The 23214-nt window shown below is 59.0% G+C and overlaps 1 protein-coding gene across 6 annotated transcripts in view; it reads left to right on the plus strand.

The window, feature by feature from the left end:
• EPS15 (epidermal growth factor receptor pathway substrate 15) overlaps positions 1-23214 on the plus strand; it is a 103649-nt gene that overhangs the window by 73970 nt on the left and 6465 nt on the right. For all 6 annotated transcript variants that reach the window (XM_056815159.1, XM_056815160.1, XM_056815161.1 and 3 more), the window contains exons 13-22: positions 2867-2939; positions 9822-9983; positions 10377-10574; positions 11287-11490; positions 12050-12127; positions 12346-12436; positions 13816-13851; positions 14785-14921; positions 18005-18074; positions 22709-22785. In XM_056815159.1, coding sequence (XP_056671137.1) covers positions 2867-2939; positions 9822-9983; positions 10377-10574; positions 11287-11490; positions 12050-12127; positions 12346-12436; positions 13816-13851; positions 14785-14921; positions 18005-18074; positions 22709-22785 — 1126 coding nt within the window. The remainder of the gene's footprint in view (positions 1-2866; positions 2940-9821; positions 9984-10376; positions 10575-11286; positions 11491-12049; positions 12128-12345; positions 12437-13815; positions 13852-14784; positions 14922-18004; positions 18075-22708; positions 22786-23214) is intronic.

Below are 23214 nucleotides of genomic sequence, written 5' to 3' on the forward strand. Positions count from 1 at the left end.
GGATGAGTTGGGGAGTCGCCGCTCTGGCCTTGACCAATGTATTTGCCCCTGAGTGAGTGTGCTGTCTCCCCTTTTTAGCATGTGAGCTCCTAGAGGGCAGGCTCTGCCTGGCATGCTTCTCGTGGCACGAATACGCACCGGCTTGGCTTCGTGGGATGCCCGGCACGTAGAGGAAGCCCTTGATAAACCCTCTCTCTACGGCAAGCCTTTAGGTGTGAGGAAAGACCTTCAGGCCTCGCCAGTCTCCCTGCAGACTGCCGGGCCCCGCGCCTCTGCCTCGCCCGCCCAACTCCTAAGAGGACGGGTCTCCCTGAGGACAGAGACGGACTCCCCCAGCACGTGGCACCTAGGAAGCGCTTCGTGAATTCGCCCTCTTTACCTGCCCCATTTTGGTGGCTTCCAAATTGGCTTCCCTCCGTTACAGACATCCCTCCCCCTCCCCCTCCTCCAGCCCCATCGCCTGCGTTTCTGGATGGCACGGATGGTTTTGGCTGTGACTTTGGCCCGTGCGGGGCCCTTCGCATACGCTTCTGGATTCTCCTGGCCCTCTTCAGCCCTGGACAGTGACTGAGCCCCCAGCGTGGCCACGCTGAATCGTGATGGGATCTCTCGGGCCTGGGGCTGCCGCAGCGGCTCCGCAGCTTGTGCATCTTGTTGGGGCTCTGAGGCCACAAGCGTCCCCTTTTAAGACCGCGACTCAGAAAAATCTATGGGCCTAGGGTGGGTCCGCTCCGTGTTGCGTAGGTCGGTTTCCCCTTAAGGAAGCTGTTTTCTCCCCTGGGTTAAACAGGGAAATCGTGGGCCCCAACGAATCGCGGCCGTGACCTGGTGTTGTTGCCGTCTTTCTTACAAGGGTTGCTCTGCACAGACCTGGCTGGACAGAGCAGGCTGGACAGAGCAGGCTGGACAGAGGACGAATCGCGGCCGTGACCTGGTGTTGTTGCCGTCTTTCTTACAAGGTTGCTCTGCACGGAGCAGGCTGGACAGAGGACGACTTACTTGGCTGTAAAGGACAAAAGGATCATTTGCTCTTTGAGCCAATTCAGTCTCCCTTTAAATGGTAAATGGCCTTTTGTGCCTTTAAACTGGTGTTGGGCTCCAGGGAGAAGTGCTGCGAGCTTAAAGGGCCCCTGCTATTTGCAGAGCAATCAGAACGGGGAGCCAGCGGGGACACGAGGCCTCCGGCAGCCTTTTAGAGCGCCTGTGGAGGGGGGCTCCTCAGGGCGCCTTGCGTGCTGGCTCACTAGTAAGAGATTCCTGAGCAGGTCAGTTCTGGGGAGGCTCCATGGGCTGGTCTGCTAGAAGGCGTGGCCTCCCCACCCGCCCATTAGACTACGGAAGCATGCAGACCCAGCGGGACAGGAGAGGGGGAGGGGGAGAGGCCTGCAGAACAGCGTGAGCAAAGGCCTCGAGGTGGGAACAGGCGAGTTGCGTCCAGAATGCAGCGACTCGGGAGCAGAGATGACGGGCTTTCTGGGAGACCGGCCTGGCCCGGCAGGATGGAGCTACGACGGGGCTTTGGGTGCCAGCGCAGGGCCCGGATTGCTCCTTTGCCCGTCTTCTACCGTCTTCTCTATCGTGGTAGAGTCTAGGTCCGTGCGTGGCTGGCCTTGGCTGCTGGCCTTTGGGCAGGGCCTCGGTTTCCTCCTCTGCACAATGAGCGGGCTGGCCTGGAGGGGCTCCCTGGGGCAGCGGAAGCATGTGGTTCCGGGGGACGAGAGGCCGCCGAGCTTTGCTCCCCTCCTCCTGCGGACAGAATCTCAGCGAATGTGTCGTGGCAGCCACCAGGCCGAGTCCCTCACCGTAGATGGCCTCCGAGGGCCCCTTCTTGTGCCCTAGAGCAGTATCACATTCCAAGGAGGATGCGGGTTCCAGAAGAAGCCTTTGTGGGGGGACACACGCCACGTCCCGCTGATAAACGCTGCTCCTCTGCCCGTGTGCCCGGCGCGGTGCCGGCAGCTCCGCCCTCCGGGAGCTTCGGCCCAAGAAGCACAGCCTCCCCGCTGCCGCTTCGGGCAGCCTCACCTGCTGGCAGGGATAAGGAGCCCAATGAATACGGCCTCTCCTGGGAGGCCTGGGGGGAGGGGGTCCGTGTGACTCTCTCTCCGTCCCTCTGGCTGAATAGACCAGAGCCGGAGCCAGGCGCCCGAGATGGGGGGGCCCTGCTTTCTCCTGAGTGCGGCGGTATTTGGGGCGGGGGCGGGGGTCGTGCCATGATGCACGTGGTGAGGGATTGTTTAAAGTCGCCGCGGCCTCCTCCCCCTCCGGCTGACGCACAGTGAGTGGGAACCTGGGCCAGAAAGCTTTGGGGCTGCTGCAGACGCCCCCCACGGGTGCTCGTGTCCGGGGAGGGCCAAGCCCAGGGGAAGGCGGCTCTCTTAGCCCTGCCGTGGGTGGGCTCCCCCCCCCCAGCTCAGAGGGTGTGGCGTGGGGCCAGGCTGGCTTTGGGCGGCCCCAGGGGTCTGCGGGGGCCCTGCGGGGGAGGGGCTGGCCTCGGCCGCACCAGACTCTTCCTTTGGCTCGCTAGAAGGCAGGCTCTGGGCCCGAGGCTTCTCCCCGGCTCTCCCGCCCTGCCGCGAAGGGTTAACGCGGAGGCGGCCCCTCCCTCTCCTGCCCGCCTTCCATGGCAACAGTGAGCTCACTGACTCCGTCCCCTCCTTCCCGGTGAATCTCTTCCTTCCACTGAAGCCCGTCTCGCAGCGCCGGCGAGGGGGTCGCGCCTGCTCCGGCCGTCTCGGGCGAGGCGGCGCCGGGCTGCATGTGCCGCCATGCACTTGCCCGGCGCCTCGGGCCTGGCGGGGTGGATGGCCCTCCCGGCCGTGGCCGACGTGCTCAAATACTCTTGCCTTGTGTGCTGGTCTTCCAGGGAGAAGAGCAGCGTGGAGCAGGATCTGCAGGAGAAGGAGGACCACATCCGGCACAGGACCAGCGAGGTCCAGGTAAGAGCCGGGCTGGCCTCCGTGCCCAGGTGGGGGGGGCCCGGGGGGGTCACGGCCCCCCATCTCCTCTGGGGCCGCGGCCCCTCCTAGACAGGGTCTAGAGTGACCCCGGGGAGCTCGGCCAGGCTGTCTGCCAGCAGCACCCCTCTGACGCCCCAGGAAAGGGCAGGTTTTTCAGCCACGGAGCGCGTGAGGCGCCCCACAGTAGGGGGACGGACAGATGGACGGATGTTCGCCCACATGGGCTCCTTCCGGCCATGTCAGCAGGGAACCAACAAGGGGGGGCCCCCTCCGGAGTGGCGCGCGGCCGTCCTTTTTAGGGGATCCCGGGCCGGGACGGCGACAGCCACCCCCACCCCCAGCCGTGCCGCTCCTCCCTTCTGGCTCGGCTTTCAGAGCTGAGACGTTTGGGGGCCCCTCCGGGGGGATGCACGGTGGAATGAGCAGAGCTTGGAGCTCCCGCTGTTTCAGGTCATTGTGTGGGGGTTTATGGAGGCCGTTCCTCAGAGACTGGCCTGGCGGTGCAGCGGCCGGGAAGGAAAGATGGCTTTGTGGGGAACCCCAGGGGGAGGGGGAGGGGCCGTCCGTTGGGCAGGAGACACCCAAAGAGGGTGCAAGAGTCAAGGTGACAGTCAGCGTCTGCCTGGAGGGGGCCTGGGGTGTTGTGGGGAGTCTCTGAGCCCCTTGAGAGACGTCCCTGGCGCGTAGGAGAGCCCAGCGTTTTCCAGGGGGCAGAAGGGGAGCCCCAGGAGTCCGCCTTGGCGGGTCTCGGTCCGTCCGTTCTAAATTTAGCCGAGCTCTGCAGCAGAACGCACACAAAGGGGATCGGAGCGTCTCCTCTCCCCCTCCCCAGCCAGTGTCCCTTTGGCGAAGGCGCGTTCGTGCAGGGACACGCGGGGGGGTCCGGACCTTCTCTGGCAGCCCCTCCCCCCCGGGGGGTCTTAGCTTCCTTGTGCCCCCCCAACTGCCTGAGGCAGCAGAGCCACAGACGGGGTGCCCCCGGCTCCCCAGGAGCGCAGGAACCAGGCAGCAACGGGGAGGGAAGGAGGGCTGGCCAGAGAGCACAGACGAATGCAGGCTTAGGTCAGCGCAGCCTGGACAGCGTTCATTCAGCCCTCCGGGGGCCGCAGGCCTGGGGAGAGCCCGCGGGAATGGCCGGCCCGCCCGCTGCGTGCCTCGTTTTCCCTCTGCGCTTCCATCTTCTGCACAGGACACAACTGCCTCCTCGGGCTGGGGGGAGAGGCTGCTGCCCCGATGAGGGAGGGCTTCCTCCTCCCCTGCCTCCCTGGGCCTCCCTCGAGGGAGGGCTTCCTCCTCCCCTGCCTCCCTGGGCCTCCCTCGAGGGAGGGCTTCCTCCTCCCCTGCCTCCCTGGGCCTCCCTCCAGGGAGGGCTTCCTCCTCCCCTGCCTCCCTGGGCCTCCCTCGAGGGAGGGCTTCCTCCTCCCCTGCCTCCCTGGGCCTCCCTCGAGGGAGGGCTTCCTCCTCCCCTGCCTCCCTGGGCCTCCCTCCAGGGAGGGCTTCCTCCTCCCCTGCCTCCCTGGGCCTCCCTCCAGGGAGGGCTTCCTCCTCCCCTGCCTCCCTGGGCCTCCCTCGAGGGAGGGCTTCCTCCTCCCCTGCCTCCCTGGGCCTCCCTTGGATCAAAGCAGTGCTTCCACCTGGCCGTGGGGCCCTGCTGACTTGGGTTCATTTACTTACCCTCACCCTCTGCCTGTGGCTTCCAAGGCAGAAGAGCGGTGAGGCCAGATCGGAACCCCGGGCCTCCGGCCTCTAGCCTGGCCCCCCGTCCCCTGAGCCCCTCGTGGCCGGCCTCACTCGGCTGGGCTGCTGCCAGACCGCAGGGGAGCCCGTTCCCTCGAAGGCTCTTCTGGTCCGCAGCGCTCTTCCCTGCTTCGTGCACTGTCCCGTGCGGGCAGCCTCCCGAGCCCGGAGCCCCCTGTCTAAGCCCTGGAAGGCCCCTCCCCGGGGCAGGGCCAGAGATCTGCCCAAGAAGAAGCCCCCCCCCCCCCCCGGCCCCTTTTCCCATTTGCGGCTCCTCACGAGGGCCGGTTACTGCCGGCGAAGTCCAGTTTTAAAAATGAAGAATTGAAGATGTGCCTGGGGTGGCCTGGGCGAGGGCAGAGAAGAGAGCTGCGGCCGGGGGCTCAGAAGGGGGCGTGAGGGGGTCAGGAACCGGCCACTGCATCAGCAGGTCCTTTCTAAGCCAGACCTGCGTGGGCCCTGGATAACCTTCCCTGGGTGCCCCAGACCTCCCCACCAAGACCTCTCCGGGGCCTCCTCTCCAGGGCCTCCTCTCCGGGGCCTCCTCTCCAGGGCCTCCTCTCCAGGGCCTCCTCTCCAGGGCCTCCTCTCCAGGGCCTCCTCTTTGGGGCCTCCCCACCGAGACCTCTCCAGGGCCTCCCCACTAGGGCCTCCTCTGAGGCCTCCTCTCCAGGGCCTCCCCACTAGGGCCTCCCCTCTGGGGCCTCCCCACTAGGGCCTCCCCACTAGGGCCTCCCCTACTCCGTCCCTGGGCTTCTTAGAGATGTGTGAGAGGTCAGCAGGGGACGGAGCCACAGACCCAGACACAAGCCTGTTGGCTAACCTGAAACAAATGGCCGCCGCGTCCCCTGGCCTGGAGGGGCCTCTTGGGAGGATGGCCCGCCCGAGGTTCCTGCGGTCAGCCAGGAAGTCCCCCCAGCTGTTGGGGACGCCCTCACGTTACCTGCCTTCGAAGCTCTTGCCCAGGCGGCCTCTCTCCCCAGCGCACCTCGGGCCTCCTCTCCAGGGCCTCCGCCATGTGCCGGCCCCGGGCTCAGGGCTGTGGTCTCCATTTTACAGTTTAAGAAACGAGGCAAACAGACTAAACAACTGGCCCGGGCTCACCCAAGTGGCAAGAATCAAAAGCTGGATTTGAACTCGGGTCTGTCTGTGCCTCGTTGTCCTCCTGCCCGGGGCCTCGTCCGTGCAGACCTTCTCCCTCTCGGGGGCCTGGTAAATGGGGGACGAAAGATGAAGGGGGCCGGAGACCTCAGGGTGGTCATCCGTCCAGTCTCGGCCCCCCCACCCAGGCCCTCCAGCTCAGCCTCCCCCAGCCCATCCTCTTCCCTCTCGGCGTTGGAGAGGCCCAGGTTCCGGTCCCCCCCCGGGATCAGGTAGGGAGGCCTTCGGCCCCTCTCCTGGCCTGGGAGCTCCGAGGATCAGCCCTTCCTCGGGGAGTCCCCCGCCACGTCCGGGGCTCTGCCTGTGCTCGCTTCCCTTATGGGCCCGCCCCCAGAGCCCCGCTGGAGGCACGCGATGAAGGGACTCGTCGGGGCCCCAGCCAGGAAGTGTCGGAGGCCACGTTGGACCCCGGGATCTTCCTCTGAATCCACTGAGCCCCCCAGCCTCCCCCCACTGCAGTCCGTGTTCTTGTAGAGGAAAAGGGAATCCCGTGAGCCATCATCACGGAGGAAGGCCCAGGAACGGCCGTGGAGCGGGTGAGGCGGGGTCTGGCCCGCGTCCGGTACCGGTGGCCATCCAAGAGGCCCCGAGGAGCTCCGCCAGTGCAGAGGCCTGGAGGTGGGAGATGAACTGCGGCCGGACGGCTGGACCTCCCGAGTGCATGGAGAGGCCCCCAGAAAGGCAGGAAGGAGGGAGAGTCCCGGCCTGGGGAAAGCGCAGGAGCTCCGTCTCCTCTTCTCTTTATTTGTATTTTAAACTCTTTCTTCTAAGCATGGTCCAAGGCAGGGGCGCTGCCCGAGTGAGGCAGCTGGGCTTAGACCACGTGCCCAGGGTCACACCGCGGGGAAGCCAGGTTAGATTAGAACCCAGAACCCCCTCTAGCTCTTGCGGCTCTTTCTACGGCATCTGTGATTTGGTGAAAGGCGGCCGGCGTGGCTGTGCCGAGGCGGCTCTCCTGGCGACCTCCGGACGTGTCCGTGCTGTCGGCGTTAGGGACGGTGCGGCTGTCTGTCCTCAAAAGGCAATCACCGGGAGGCCGGGCCGAGAGATGGGGCTGGCCGTCCCCTTTGGTTGTCTCTTCTTGGCGGGGGGCCGAAGCCCTCAAAGGGCGCATTTCCCTTTAAAACAGCCATGAGGGGGCAGCTGGGGGGCTCGGGATGGAGAGCCCGGCCTAGAGACGGGAGGTCCTGGGTTCCAATCTGGCCTCAGACACTTCCTGGCTGGGTGACCTTGGACAGGTCACTTGGCCCCCACTGCCTAGCCCTGACCCCTCTTCTGCCGCGGAGCCAGTACCCAGTAGTGATTCCAAGGTGAGGGTTCAAAACAAAAGGGCCCCAAGCCTGGCCCGGCAGGAGCCTCCCTGGGCCTCCTCGGGCGGATCCGGAGGGCTCCACGTCAGGCTCAGAGATCGTCCCCAAATAAGGAGAGTTCAGAACAGGGCAGGGCGTCAGGCCACAGCTTCCGGCCCATTCCGGGGCGGCCTCGGCCCGCTCGCTGCTCGCCACACGTGGGGCTTCCCGCGGCTCCCCGTTTCCTCGTGCTAAGTGCTCTTGAAGGGGGGCGACGATGCTCTCCGTCTCCGCAGGAAGGGCCGAGGCGCGCAGTCAGCCGCTCGCTTAGAGAATCCCCTCTTTTGGGCCTCGCTTGTTCCCGTGACGTCCTGGTGACGCTGCGTCCCCCGCAGCTGCCAGACGGATCCGGGGCACGTCAGGCCGTGGATCTGTGCGGGGGGGGCCATCTGGGCGCGCACAGGCCTTCTCTGCCCCCCCCAGGATGGAGCCAGGCGCTGCGTCGCTCGCAGAAAGCTGGCTTTGGCAGCTTTGGTTTGTTGTTCTGGAGCGGTTTAGAGCCTCTTTTCTGTGTGAAGGCCGACACTCGGAGAGCTGCGTGAGGGGACGATGTCTCGCCTTCTCCGAGTTTCCCTGGGGGGGGGGGGGGCGCATTCCCCACGTCCAGCCGCTGTCCAGCGGCCCGTGCCCGGGGCCTTCGCCTCTCCTCCAGGCAGCAGAGGGTGCCGTCGGGGGGACATCGGGGGGACGGGGGGGCCTCGGCCGCGGGGCTTTCCCTGGAAACGTGCGTGTGCTGTTGCGTTCGAGGTGTCCATCCTCGCGCTGCCGCCTGCACGGCCCAGATCCCGTGGCACGTGCGCTCGGACACAGTTTGGATCTTCAGCTTTTAGAAAAGTCTGTTGAAAACAATTACGTGTCGTCAGGAAGGTAAGAGAGGGCAGAGCTGCCAGGCCGGCCCCCTCCTTGGCCCTGCCGCCTCCTTTGAGAGGAGGGACGGATCTGCTGAGTCTCAGACTACCTTCATTTCACAGAGAATTAGAAGCTCGCAGTCAGTGACTCTCACGGCCCGGAGCTATGTCGGAGGCTGGATTAGAACCCAGGTCTTCCCACCTTCGATCTGGCCACGCTTCCCCGTTTCCTCTTTCTTAGAGGAAATAGCGCCAGACCTAAACCTCATCTCGGGAGTGCCGAGGCAGGCATGTGCCTGGTGGATTCTGGAAGCGAGGCCCACAGTCCTCCGTAGCCGCTCCCGCCCTCTGGGGTCTGGGCCTGCTCGGCGCCATCCCTCGACCTCCCGCCGCCCCCCTCGGGTCCTCTCCGTCCCAGGGGCCATTCCCACATCGCCTCCGGGGACCCTCGAGGGTGCGGCGGCTTTTCCCAGGGCAGTCTGAGCCTCTGCAGGTGGGGATGCCTGTCTAGCCCCCTGCGGACGGGATCCAGGCGGCGTCTTCGTTCTCTTGCCATCCAGTTAATGGCTGGCGGCTGGCACGGGAAACGGATGCTGCCGAGCCCAGGGAGGTGACTTCTGGGTGAGCGAGACCAGCCAGGAAGAGGCGTTCTGGCGCCCTGGTCGGGGCCTTCCGCTATGTGCAGTGCGTGAAGTTAAAGGGTCGGGACTAAAGGGGCCCTTTCCTAGATGAGGAAATACAGGTACCCCTTTCACATGGAGGGGGGGGGTCGGGAGTTTGGCACCCCCCCATCGGGAAACTCTGCGGCGGTCCCAGAGAAGAGAGCTGAATGTTGTCCCTTTATGAGGGTTTGCAGGACCGTATCGTAACGTGTGGCCGAAGTTCTTGGTCACAGGCTATCGGTGGGTGGATGTGAACAGTTCTGGCATTCGTGGGTCACCCGCTAGCTTTTGCATTCTTTTTGAAAGCTTTATCACTGATTTTAACTTAAAAAAAGAAATTGCGTGTATTTGTGATCGTCAGATAAACCGTGTTGGGATTTACTGTCCGCATATTTCACGCATTTCTGCGTTTCTACACTTTTTCCGTCCTCTGTCGGCCTCCGTGTGTTGTCTGGGACTTCTGCAAAACTCCCCCAAATCGCCATTTAATTTCTCACACCGACCTGCCGCCTATCAAAACCGCAATGGCGAATGCGACGCTGTGGAGGGGGGTCTGACGGTTCACAGGCCCGCCGGTGGGCCGTGTTCTCGGTCGTGCTCCTCTGCAACCCCCAGTTCTAGATTTTGAATGGAGGGCAGAGATGTTGGCAGTGTGCAGAGGGACCTGTAGGGGGCGATGATGGAGGAAGGCACTCGGAGGACGTCCGAGAACCCGGCGTGTGGCCGATTGTCCCCATCGCTGACGCGCCTGGCATGGGCGATGCCGGGCTGTCCGGCCAGTGCCGGGGCGCCGGGGAACCTTGAGGACCGCGTCAGGGATGGCTGTCAGGTTGGGGATGGGAAGCGATTCCGCGGCCTCTCCACTTCCTGAAGGGGGCCTCGGAGGATGGACGGGGCGAGCCCAGGGCAGGGAGGCCCCGCAGGGCCCCCGGCCTCCTCCGTAACCTCTCCAAGGACCTGCGCTGACAGAGAGGCCGCGGGCTCCTTTCTCCTGTCCGCCAGCCCAGAGTCGTGGCGGGAGGGCCGGGCCGGCATCCTCCTCCCCGCCGTTCCCTTGTCCTGCATCTCCCACTGGACACGGCCGCGTGTTTTCTTTGGCTCCAGGACCTTCAGGATGAAGTCAAGAGGGAGAGCAGCAATCTGCAGAAGCTGCATGCCCAGAAGCAGGAAGTGCAGGACCTCTTGAGTGGGCTCGACGAGCAGAAGGCCGCCCTGGAGGAGCAGCTCAGCGACGTGAGGCAGCAGTGCGCCGAGGAGGCCCACCTGGTAAGTGCCGGCCGGCCCTCCCTGCCCCCCTCTCCAGGGCCCCGGGGAAGCCTCTGCGGGCGAGAGCAGCGCTTGTGGGGATCCTTTGGGCGATGGAGCAGGCTTCGTCTGAGCCGCCAGAACCCCGTGAGCCCCGCTCGCCCGCCTCTCCTCCGGGGACGCCTCCACTAACGTTCCTGCTGAGTGAGGGGTGATGCCCAGAGAGCCTCCATTCAGGAAGATGCTTCCTGGCTGTGTGACCCTGGGCAGGTCACTTCACCTCGTCTGCCTCCTTTTGCCCCTCTAAGAGCCGGGCCGGAAGCAGCAGCTCCCTCCCAGGGTGGCGCCTGGCCCGGCGCTGACGCCCAATCGCTCCCGTCTCCTCCCTTCTCTCCTCCCTCCCTCGCTGTCCAGATTTCATCTCTGAAGGCTGAATTAACGAGCCAAGAGTCCCAGATCTCCACGTACGAGGAGGAGCTGAGCAAGGCCCGAGCGGAGCTGAGCCGCCTGCAGCGAGAGACGGCGGAGCTGGAGGAGAGCGTGGAGGCCGGCAAGGCCCAGCTGGCCCCGCTGCAGCAGCACCTGCACCAGTCCCAGCAGGAGCTCACCTCGGTAAGGCCTGGGGCGTCTACCCGAGTGACTACGGGGCCCGGCAGAACTGTGCAGTCACTGGAAGGCCTCCCGGAGGAGGCGGCCCCTGAGCTGGCCACGGGGTTCTGGGAGGCAGGGCTGAGGAAGGAGAGCCTTTTGGACAGGAGGGACGGTGTGGGCCGCGGCAGAGGGAGAGGAATGGGCGTCCCCCGGGCCAAGCCTCCGTTTCCTCTCCGTGAAGTGGGTATAGAAACAGCGCCCGGATTGGGGTGCAGCGTGGAGACTCGCTGTGTACGGCGGGGCCTGAGAGGCTTGTTTGTCCGGAGGCGGAGTCGGGCTCCCCTGTCCAGGCCCCGGGCTGCTTCGCTGGGCTGCTGGGGGCGAACAGATCCCTGAGGCTCGGCTCTCCGTCTGCTCTGCCTGCCATTCCGAATGGCTGCGAGGGCAGGCCAAGCAGGACCGTGATGGTCGGGATCCCTAGCAAGGAGGCCCCTCGGCAGAAGCAGCATCTCCCGAGACCCTCAGGGCAGTTCCGTGGGCTCCCCCGGCGCCGGCCGCTTCGGTTCTCGACGAGCCTGGCTAGCGGGGCCTCGAGGCCGGGCCGTGCGTCCGGGTGGCCCAGCTGTGGGAGCTCGCGGGGCGCCTCCTGGGCAGCTCGTCTCTGCTTTCGTGTCCCTTCGCTTTCCTGCTTGGCACCTTTGGGGGCTTCACGGGGCTCCTCCTTCTGTTCCAGATGCAGGTCCGGCTGACGGAGATGAAGGAGCTGGATGCCTCCAGCAGCCAGGAGAACTGGCTCAGGGGCTCCCACAGCCTGCTGGTCAATGGCGCCGCCGAGTACTGTAGCCTGAGCAACAGCAGCAGCGAGACGGCCAACCTGCACGAGCACCTGGACACCCCGACCGCCCTGGAGACGGAGCCCGGGCCCCAGGAGTCTCCGGTGAGGAAGGCTCGTGCGCGGCCGGCCTGCGGGCCCCGGCTCGGGCCCTCCCGTGTGCATAGCGTGCCGGACGCCCGCGTCTCCGTCACTGTTTGTCTTCCTCACTCCCTCTTCCGTCTCCAAAGCCCCGTCGACTCTTCAGCCCTTCTGGCAAGGAGGCGGCACTGGCCAGTGTGCAGGGCAGGAAATGGAGATCAAAAACTTCCTATACAGCTTCTGGAGGGATATTTGGGGCTCTGGTGGGCCTGTGGGATCGAGGCAGTGCAGAGACCCTCAGCGCATGGTCTCCTGAGTTGGGGCTCCTCCCAGGGGCTCAGCAGGTGACTGTGACTTTCCTGTCAGGGCGAGCTTCTCCCCGGCCTCCTTGGAGGTCCAAAGCCACACAGACCGTGTAGCAGAGCCGGGCTGGACCACGGGCCCTGGGAGCCACACCTAGTGTCGCTGTCGGTGCTGCGCAGCCCTTCATCTTGCAGATTGGGGGGGTGGCAGGACAGCCACAGTTGGGCCCCCTCCTTCTACGCATCAGTCACACTTCTCCTTCCCTTTGAAACTCATTTAGGTCAGAAGCAGTCCCGAAGTTCCTTCCTCCGAGGTGGCCGATGAGAAGGAAGGGGCGACTCACTCAGTGCTGGAAAAAGTGAGTCTGGGTCCCCCTTTGAAGAAAAGGAGGGCAAGGGAGATGCTGAGCCGGGTCTTGGCTCCCCTCGTGCTCCCCCAGATGTCCCTGTGTTTGGTCAGTAGCCCCTGCCCTCAGGCAGCCTTCTGGATGTGGCCTTCCCCTTCCCGAAACCTGAGCATGCCGGTGTGGAATGACCTGAGTGTGCTTTCCTTCCAATGCTTGTGACTGTTTTCCAGGAAGATTTCTTCAGCATCGACTCGAGCTCCCTGTCTGATACAGCCGTGGAGTCAAACCTGGACTTCTTCCAGTCGGACCCTTTTGTTGGTCGTAAGTGCCGTTTGCTTTTTTGGGGTGTAACCGTGAAAATGTGGTTTGCCAAGACTGTGAATTGCCAAAACTGTAAAGGTTTTGGCCAAACTGTAAAAGATAATTTTAGTGTCTAGATTTTTATCAAAAATAAGTGGTCGCCATGGGAAAATTCCCATATATAAAAATACCCAAGTCGGCTGGGTTTTATGGAGATTTTAATTAATATAAGTGAAGAAATTAAGGGAAGAGAGAGAGAGAGAGGAAGAGAAAAATAGTAGAAAGGGCCTAGGCCAAATGGCCTAGACCTGAGCCTTAAGGGAGAGCAAGTCAATCTTTTTATCACTCACCACAAGATCATCTTCAAGCTGGGTTCTTTCACTCCGAACTGAAATTAGCCTCCAAACTGAATTCAAATTGTAACTGAATTCAACTGCCCTGAATTTGTTCCTTTGCTTTCTTTTAAAGAGATTTTGCTCTTATGTCACCTCCCCTAAATTTTCACATCTACCAATCACAGACGCTTTTTCCCAGGACTGCCCATTCTTAGTTCTCATCACTCTTTAGTTCTCATCTTCTCTGGGTATATTATATCTTCTGAGTATTTCACATCTCTTTTTGTTCAGCTTGCCTTTTGTAAGCTGCTTGACCTTTTAGTGATTAATTTAACTTTTATAGGTACTTAGCACCCTTTTGTATTAGATCTAAAATAGACCACCTAGCTTAGGGTTTTTGCTTCACTATAAGTATGAGTTGGGGACTTTTCATTGTTCAGTAAGGAGTCTACAACTTTATCTTCCCCTAAGGCACTGTCTGAGCAGGGTGGAGTCATTTTAAAAGTTCCCAATACATTCCTGACCAAGTGCCTCCATTGTTACAATAGGGGAATAACTTAACCAAATCTTCTAAGGTATAGTCTGAGCAATTTTAAGATTCACAGGGGCCGAGGCTCCGGCCACCCTTAGTTTCTTGGGGGGAGTCGGTTTGGGAAGAGGGCGCATCAGGCAGTCTGATGGTTTCTCCTGGACGTACGCCGTGGCATGGGTGCCGGGAGCCCAGCGCCATCCACTGCCCTTGGGAGGGGCATAGCCCACCCAGACTGGCACAGGCTGCATGTGTGGCATAGACGCAGGAGGTCATTGCTGCTCCAATGGGGGTGCCCTCTGGCTCATGCCCCTTCCACTCCCTAAAGCCCGTCCAGGGCTGAATTCTGTGCTTCTGGGCCCAGAGGACCCATGGGGTCCCTTGGAGCTCCTTGGGGCCTTCTGAAAGATCAAGAGGGCCCAGCTCTGCCTCTGTACATTTTGTCCTGGCAGAGCCTCAGGGAGGCTTTGGTGGCAGGGGGAGTGGGGGGGGGGGGGGCACTGTTTTGATGGCTACCTTTTTACTTTCACCTCCAGGGGACCCTTTCAAGGATGATCCTTTTGGGAAAATAGGTGAGTACATTTTACCTGCTTATCCCTCACTGGTGCTTGAAATTCAACCCTATGTCAGTCTCCAGTTTAACCCGTATTATGGGGCAAAGTGGGGGTCCCTTGCTAGGGGATGGGCTCCTCGTCCTCATTTTTTAAAGCTGACACAGAGCTACCTTGTTGTGCCCTTTCCTCTGAGCAAGGACGGGCAATTCCACTCCGTTTCCCAATTTCACGGTTACCCTTTTCATGAGAATAACCTCATTCTCTGGCGTAACAGCCAACATAGCAGCCTCATATCAAGGTCAAGCGGAGAGACTTAATAGCATAGAGGAACAGCTCAGGTGAAGAGGCCTAAGCAGTGGTCAGTGAAGTGACCACAGAGGCAGGAACCTGAGGCCTGAAGCCTTAGAATTCAGGCAAGGACATGTTGGAGGTGCCACCACCCAAGAACAATTGCCAATACTTTTTCTCTTCTCTCAGCCAACTATTTTTTATTAGAATAAATCTTTCTTTTGGCATAAAAGACGTGACTGGAGGAGGGGGAAGCCCTTGAAAAGTGACTTCACAAACCTTCCACTAGCTGAGAGCTCGGGAATGGAGTCTTTCTCTGGGGAAAGACCTTGGCTCCAGCGGACGCCACCTCTCAGGTTCAGGCCTGAGCGTAGAGGAAAGATCCAAAACGGTTGCGCTGTTCTGCAGCTGCCATTTGTTAGGGTGACCGATAAGCCCGTGGGAAGGCCACGAGCTCCGTTTAAGGGTAGGATGCCAACCACGGCCACCATTTTTACCCGCTGGCCGAGAGCGTGTCTTTGGTGGCTGCGCGTTCCTTTTCCCCTCCCCCGGGGTTAGCCGGCTGGTCGGGTGGGAGATGCTGTCCTGTGCAGTGAGCTGGAAGAAGTTTTCGTCGGGTGGCCGCCCTGCTGATGCTGTGTTCTCTGCCTTCGTTTGACTTAGATCCGTTTGGAGGGGACCCCTTCAAAGGCTCGGACCCGTTTGCCGCCGACTGCTTCTTCAAGCCATCCGTGACTGATCTTTTTGCTGCCCCGGAACTCGACCCCTTCTCTGCTGCCAGCAGCAGCAGCGACCTCATGGTAAATGGGAGGTGAGGGCTGGACGGAAAGCATCTTATGGGGCTCCCCAAACTACGGGAGGAGCGAAGTCCCAGAACGCCCTCCAGCCGGGCCTTCAGAGCCCAGGCCTGAAGGCCATAAGAAAGCCAGCTCGTCCCTTCTCCTGCCCTGCACTGGGGCCACGGGCTCCCCTGGACTCCTGTGGCTCTGGCCGAGTCACCCCTTAGAGGTAGATAAGCTGAGAGAACAGAGAGAAGTTCCGGGTCGGGGCTCTCCGGGCCTCGAGCACAGGGCCGCACTGATAGAGCGGGGGCCCCAGCCCCCCTGAAAGCTCCTTTCCAGGGCCGGTCACTACTCTGCAGCAGAACCTGGCACTCGAGCCTGGCTGGACAGTCAAGGCCTGAGCCCCGGAGCTCATCGGCGGCTAAGATCCTGCCACGCAGAGCGCTGGAGGAACCTGGGCGTCTGCTCTGGTAGAAAGGACCCTCCTAGCCCCGACAATGGGATGTTGGTACCCGCTGGACGCCACGGCAGCTCCCTGTCAGCCTTTGTCCACTCAGAGCTGACATTTTGAGCTGGGCTTCAAACCAGCTGCTCCCACGTTTGAGAAGGGCGACGAGGTCCGAGGAAGAGAGCGGTTTGGCTCCAAAAAGCCATTTTTAAAAGTCATCACGTGACTTTTTTAGGACTTCTCCCACATGGCCCTAAAGCTGGGTGTGGCGGCTGGAATGTCTTTCAGACTCCGGGCGCTTCGGGCCTGCCATCTTTGGCAAGACAGTGGCCAGAGGCTTTGCACGCTGTAAGAGTGACCCTTGTTACCGCGTTCCCCTCTGGGCGCCATGTTTTCAGGGAGTCCCTGACAAGCTAGATGGTGTTCCGAGAAAGGGAGCTGGGCGTGAGGCTGGCAAGGTCCAAAGAGGAAGACTAAGGGCCGCCGTGTCGAAGAGGGCCTTCTCTGTTGGCCCCGAGCGTCAAGCTGGGGCTGACGGATGGAGGGAAGGTGCAGGCCAGTAGACTTTGGCTCTCTCGTAAGCTCCCCGTCCCTGAAGACGCTGAAGCGGAGGCTGTCAGTGGAACACCTCTTTGCACCCCTCCTTGCGCGTGGAACCCCGAGGGACTCCGAGACTTGAGCGTCAGGTCGTCCCTGGGTCGCAGTTCAGGAGAGACAAACGGGAACGCGTGTCTCCCAGGTCACTTTTTCTCCCTTGGGAGGCATTCAGTGGCATCTTCTGGCACGAGCCAAAGTACCCTCCCCCAGTCCCCCAAGCCGTGATGACACCTTCCCTAGTACCAGGACCACAGCTCAGCCCCTTCCAGGCCCAAAGCCGTCGGATCCCGTGAAAGCGAACGTCCTACAGGTCTCTCCCAAGCAGCCCTTCCCACAGCTAGACGCTCCTATTGCTGGAAGCTGCCCGCTGGCTCTGCCTCTCCTCGTGGTGTTCCTGCCACCTTTGCATCATCCTTTAGGCTCTCCATCCACATCCTTTGTGAACCCGCCCATCCGAGGCCCTGTGGTCCATCTGCTTGTGTCTTGTGGCAGAAGGGGGGCTCCTGACCGTCCCTCTGCTCAGCCTTGCTCTGGCTTCACGCCTGGCCCGGCGCCTTCTCTGGGCACCTGATGTAGAGTCTTCCCCCCCGCTTGCACCGTACAGGGCGGCATGGATAGATGGGCCGTGCCTGTTGGCCGGGGGAAGCCGTGTGGATGGAGCAGAAACCCTCCCGCCCTCCCTCCCGCCCTCAATTCTGGCCTGATGGAGCAGAATTTCCCCGGGGTTCCTGCTGCGTCTGGGGCCACGCAGAACAACGGCCCTTGGGGTGCGGGAGGAGAGGGGAGCCGGCACCTCCACCGGCATCCGCCCCTGCACCAGACACCCCCCATCCTCCGCCTGTGCCATTTCCTACTAGCATGGCCGACGGGTCGTGTCACTTTTCTGAGTCCCTCTGTGAGACCTCGAGCCCACCGCTAGAGCTTGGACTGGAGGCCGGTGGCCGTGGCAGCTCCCCGGAGGAGGTGGCATTGGCGCTCAGCCGGGGGGAGCCTTCTGGAGCTGCTCCAGCCTGGCTGTGTGGGAAAGAGCCAGCCGGGCCCACGCAAAACGCCCATTCAGCAGAGGCCTCGCTCCTTCCCATCTGCTGGGGGTCTGCACGCGCAAGTGCCTTTGAATCCACCCAGCCTGCACAGAATGGGCCTTTGGGTGGGCTGCATCTGCTGCCAGTCTGGAAACAGGCCCAGCAGATAGGAAAGTCCACATTAGGGCACAGCGAGCAAAACTCCCTCCAGTGCTGGGAGACGAGAACTGCCAGCAAGTGGCATTCGGACGGGTGACGGCTATTTTGCTGCATCGTGGCCTCAAGCTGGGCATTTTCCAGCCGAGCTAAACACGTCGGTTTTGTCAGACTGCAGCGCCCAATTCTGGAGGGAAATAGAAGGCAGGCAGGGGGGTTCCTGAAACGTGTTTAGCTCGCACTGGGTTGTGACTGCCATCAGGAAGCCATGGCGGTCAGTCTGCAGGGAGGGAAGGTGGTGGCCACCGCCAATAACTGACACCAACTTCAGGCACTTCATAAATGTGAATTGACCAACCGACTGATCCCCATCCACCCCCAGCCCCAGCCCACCCTCTGTCTTAGAATCAATACTCTGTATTGGTTCCAAGACAGAAGAGCATCAAGGGCTAGGCCATGGGGGTGAAGTGAGTTGCCCAGGGTCACACAGCTGGGAAGTGTCTGAGGCCAGATTTGAACCCAGGACCTCTTGTTTCAAGGATGGCTCTCCATCCACTGAGCCACCCAGCTTCCCCCTGGGACAACATTTCTAAACAGGGCCTCTTACAGAGTCTGCTGTCTCCACTCAGCAGGGAGAGCTTGGCCAGGCCTCTGTGCGTGCTGTCACTTCTCTTTTGTAAGCTGCTGCGGGGCCTCAGACACATCCTGTCCCTGCCTGGAGTGGGCCTGATGGGCTGTGCCTTGCCAAGCCCTTGTAACCTTTTCTCTCGGGGTTCTCTGCCAGGGCATAGAGAACCTGGCCATCAGGGGCCCAAGGAGCCTGACAGGTGGCATGCTGGGAAACGCTTCTCACTTGGGCTTTTCTGTCACTTTATCAGATGGAGACCCTGAAGGACAATGACCCTTTTGCCCCTGGTGGCACCGTTGTGGCTGCAGCGAGTGATCCAGGTAAATTAACTCAATCCAGTGAGCTTCCAGTGCCAGACTCTTTGGGCAGAACTGTGTGCCTCTTGGTTCTCTTCCCTCATCAGCGCCAATCCTGATGTTTACTGATATGTCAAGTAGTTTTGTGTTTGGGGACCCCTGAGATTTCTGGGAGGTGGGCGAGTGCCTGCCTGACCCCTGGGGAAGGAAGCCCTGGGCTGTGGTGCTGCAGAGATGGATACGGATGAATGAGGGCCAGCTAGGTAGCACAGTGGGTAGAGAGCTAGGCTTGGGGAGCAGAGGTCCTGAGTTCAATGGTGGCCTCAGACACTTTCTTAGATGTATGACCCTGGGCAAGTCACTTGCCCCCCATCGCCCAGCCCTTACACATTTTGATTGCACTGGGGTGCTTGGTGATGAAGTGACTGGCCACTTGAACCCAGGGCTTCCTGACTCTGAGAGTAGCTCTCTGCCCGTTAGACCGGGCTCTCAGAATTGGAGAGTTGGTAGGGGGGGCTGGAGGACCCTTGAGATCAACCCATTCTCGAGAGGAATCCCGGCTCCTGAGCCTTAGCCTAGGCCTTGGGATCCTCCTGGCAGAAAGGAAAGCTCATTCACAGAGGTTGCATTTGTGAGGGGAAGAAGAGGGAGGAGAAAGGATGCAGAGCCAGAGAGAAGGGCGTTTCTTCCTGGAGAGAGGGACCAAGCCACACGATTTAGATTTGACTGCCCCCTGGACAGTGTAAGATAATTTTAGTGTTTTGACTTAAATCTAAATAATTGGTCACCAGGGATAATTCCCAAATAATAAAATACCCAAGTCAACTGGGAATTGTGGAGGTTTTAATTAATATAGAGAGAAGGAAGTAAGGGGGAGAGAGAGAGAGGAGAGAGAGAGAGAGAGAGAGAGAGAGAGAGAGAGAGAGAGAGAGAGAGAGAGAGAGAGAGAGAGAGAGAGAGAGAGATTAATTTAAACTGCTCTGGCTCAGGCTGAGCCAGGCAGTAGTTAAAGGCCTTGGCCAAAGTGGCCTCCCTGAGCCTAAGGGAAAGGGAGTCAGTCAGTCTTCTCACTCACCACGAGACCGTCTCCAAGCTGGGTTCCAGTCCTCCACTGAACTCAATCTCCTGAGCTGAGTTCAGAACCCAATTCCACTCTGAACTGAATTGCCTCAACTGACTTTTTACCCCTCCTTTTAAAGAAATTTTCTCTTATGTCATGTCCCCTAAATTTTCACGTCTACCAATCATAGTAGATGCTTTTTTTTCCAGGACTGCCCATTCTTAGTTCTCATCACTCTTTAGTTCTCACCTTCTCTGGTTAGATTATATCTTCTGAGGTACTTCACACTTCTTTGTTAAGCTTACCTTTTGTGAACTTGACCTTTTTGTGATTAATTTAACCTTTACGGGTACTTAACACCCTAGATCTAAAAATAGACTTAGCTTAAGGTTCTAGCTTCACTATAAGGTATGAGTTAAGTACCTTCATTGTTCAATTAGGAGTTTACAACTTTATCTTCCCCTAAAGTATGTCTAAGTATGGATGGAGTAATATAAAGTTCCCAAGACATTCCTGATTCTTCTTAGACCAAGAATCTCCATTGTTACAATAAGGAAATAGCTAAATCAAATTTTCTAAAGTACAGTCTGAGTAGTTTTTAAGATTCACAATCCCCCCCGATGATCATTGGGAGACTAGTCTCCCCATTGATCATTCAACATAATCATCTTGTAGTCCTGAAACACTTTTAACTACAGATGTATAAAATATTCAATTTTCTAAGAAGAAATTACAGTAGTTAGGGAGGAATAGAAAAAAAAAGAGAGCAAAACCAATTTTTTGCTAGATGCTTTGACAGAAAGTCAAATTAAGTAGGCAGTCCCCCTGGCATAAAAGCATACATTTACAAATAAATGTTCAATCAAACTTCAGTTCAATCAACCACACCCAAAGTTCATTCTTGATCTTCTTGATGTAGTGTAAGTTTTCTGGCATCTTTCTGTAACAGTTCGTTCTCTGGATTTAGGAGTTAGCAAGCTTCTTCCTTGAAGATCTTTCTCAAACAAAATATGAAAATCTTGGATTTTATTTAAAATACACCCCCCCCAAGTGGGTGTTAAAAAAAAACATCCAGTTCAGCTCAGGATGCAATGTCAAGTTATGGGGTTGTATGAGTCAATTATCAAAAGAGGAGAAAAACAAAACCAAAAAAAAGGGAAAAAAATCAAAATAGGCCCTTATTTGGGTTTAATAAATTTCTAACAGGTCCTTGTAAAGGTGCAATTTTTAAAGTAGTTTCTATCCCACAAGTCTGTAGGACAGAATGCAGTAATATTTCACTTAAAGTTGCCATACTATAAGAAGGAAAGGAACTAGAATTCTATTTTGATAGGGAAGCATCATTCCCTGGTCTGATTTTTTTTGTCATTCTCAGGAATATAAGGAATCAGGATGATAGTCAAACTTTGGTATTTGTATGAGTACTGAAATCTTTGCCAGCTGTGGCCTTTGGTTGGGTGAACCCCCAAGGAGAAGATACAATGTTGGCATCCCTGGGCAGGGGCATTCCTGAGAGCTTGGGGCCTGATCAGAAGTGAGATTTGAAAGCAAACCCTGGGCCAAGAAAGGGGTGTCAGGGGAGCCCCAGAAAAGCCTCTCAGGAAGGGCACCTGGGATTTTCCAGGAGCTCTGCCTCATCCTGTGGAGACTGCCCCCATCCCCAGGCAGCAAGGTTAAACCCTCCTGTGCCTCCAGGATTTTCTGTTCTGTTCATCACTTCAGTTGCCGAAACCCTCAGTTCTGCTCTCACAACTCTTCTCTCTCACATCCTGCTCTTGGGAACCCACCGGGTCAGCCCCTCTTCAGCCTGGGGTGCCTGGAGTCAGGGAAGACCTGAGTGCCAATCTGGCCCCAGATCCTTACTAGCTGTGGGACCCTGGGCAAGTCATTTGACCTCTGTTTGCCTCTGTTTTCTCAGCTATGAAATGGAACTATCAGCAGCTCCTTCCCAGGCTTGTGGCAAGGATCCTCCTGTTCTGTCCACATTGGTTAAGTGTCATCCATGCCAGATCAGCACAGACTGGGGGGCAGCCAAGGAGTCCCGTGGCCTCTCTCTCTGGGGGCAGCGACAGTCTAGCTTACTCTCCCTAATTCAAACGTAGGCCACATAGAGGAACACCTTCTAAAAACCAGTCCGTGCCTCCAGATCAGACTGTTGTGGGGCTGCCCAGCCCCCCAGCTCTGACTCAGCATGGAGGAGACGGCTGAGGCCAATCGATTTGGGAAGGAGAAATCGATCCTTCCCAGCTGACTGTGTATTACCATGGCAACAGGAACTTCCATTTCTTCCTCCCAAACATGGTCATGCCTTCTTGAAGAACCCAGACTTTTCAGCCTCATTCCTCCCCCGCTCATCTTGAAGAAAGACATGGCTCTGTCCGGGTCAGTGAGACCCCATGCAGCCCCTCCCAGCACTGGAGTGTAATGTATGGCACAGCCTCCTTTGCTCTTCAGCCTTTCCAAATGTCTTTCGTGCCCGTAGCATTCATTTTAAACATTTTTTAAATCAAGAAACTTTAAAATTTTTAATAAAAATAAAAATGTTTAAATCAGGGGCATAGCTTTTCTTTATGCTTAAAAGAGGGAGCTGAGGCATTCAAAAGGAACCTGACCAACTCTTTCTAATGCCCCAGGTGCCTGGTAGCGCCCAGGACAGGTGATCTCACAGGCAAGGGCCTCAGCCATGCTCTGGGGCATGATTTGCAGCAAACTGGCCTTCCTTTCCTTCCTTCCTTTCCTCCTTTCCTTCCTTTCCTTCCTTTCCTTCCTTTCCTTCCTTTCCTTCCTTCCTTCCTTCCTTCCTTCCTTCCTTCCTTCCTTCCTTCCTTCCTTCCTTCCTTCCTTCCTTCCTTCCTTCCTTCCTTCCTTCCTTCCTCCCTCTCTCCCTCCCTCCCTCCCTCCCTCCCTCTCTCCCTCTCTCCCTCTCTCCCTCTCTCCCTCTCTCCCTCTCTCCCTCCCTCCCTCTCTCTTTTGGTCCACCTTCGATTGGGATTATCCTGAAGGAAGGCCAAACATTTTTGTCACCACCTAGAACAAAACAACCCATTGCCCTCCTGTGTATCCTAAACAGAACGAAAACGAATGTTGTAGGAGTCATAATGCCCTTGTGTGCTTGTAGGGAGTCCCCTAGAATGATTGGGATTCACAGTGTTGGTTCTCGGGGGCCGGGGGGAGCAGCTCCATTCTACTAAGTTTGTAACCTGAAACAAAGCATTTAGCTTTACTGTGCCTCCGTTTCTCTTTCTGTGAAATGTGCATAAAGATGCAGCGATCGAGGCTCACATCCCACCTTCACTGCAGTGTTGCCTTGGGCAAGACCTTTAATTGCCCTGGCCTCGGTTTCCTCATCTGTAAAGTGAGGGCTCTGCCCTAGGTGGCCCAAGGCCCCTCCCAACTCTGCCTCCGATTCTCCTCCAGATGGCCCTGGTTCTGGAGCTCTTTCCCGGAGGCTCGTGGGCCCATAGGCAGGCTGGCGACTCCGATCCCCTCCTGTTACAGCAGACTCCTCGAGGCCCCCACCCGAGCTAGCCCCAAGCTGCCCCGCCACAGCCCTCCTGGAAGGCTGATGCTCGCTTTCTGCCTCCTTTGCCTCTTTTAGCTGTGGATCCCTTCACGTCCGTGTTTGGGAGTGACTCCTGCGAGGTGGGATTTGCCGACTTCAGCTCTCTGGCCCAGGTACGCTGCGGGGGGAGGGCCCGGCAGGAGGGGGGGCTTTCGGGAGAAAGATGAGGCGTCCCACTCTGGACGTGTCCCGTGTAAAATGTCTTCTGGACATCCGGAGAGGCGGAACCTCTTCAGGAGGCCAGAAGAGAGGCTGGGAAAGCGAGGTCCGTGGAGGTGCTCATTAGATGAAGCCGGGGAGATCCCAGGAGAGCCTCTCGGCCATCCCCTCAGGGGCTGCCCTTCTGGGCGCGGCCGGGGCTGTCACCGGGTTCCCGGGTCGGCTGGCCCATGACGGCCTCTCCTCGAGCCTCGGTTTCTGGGCTCACAAAGCAGGGCTCCTCCCTTCAGCGAGCTGCTGTGGCCACCGTGGAGCAGATGCGCCGCCCGCTCTGCGGGGCAGCTCCAGGGCGCTGGCCTCTGCGTGCTTCCATCAGCCGAGGG

This window comes from Monodelphis domestica, chromosome 2 (genome assembly GCF_027887165.1).
Source record: "Monodelphis domestica isolate mMonDom1 chromosome 2, mMonDom1.pri, whole genome shotgun sequence".
NCBI lineage: Eukaryota > Metazoa > Chordata > Mammalia > Didelphimorphia > Didelphidae > Monodelphis > Monodelphis domestica.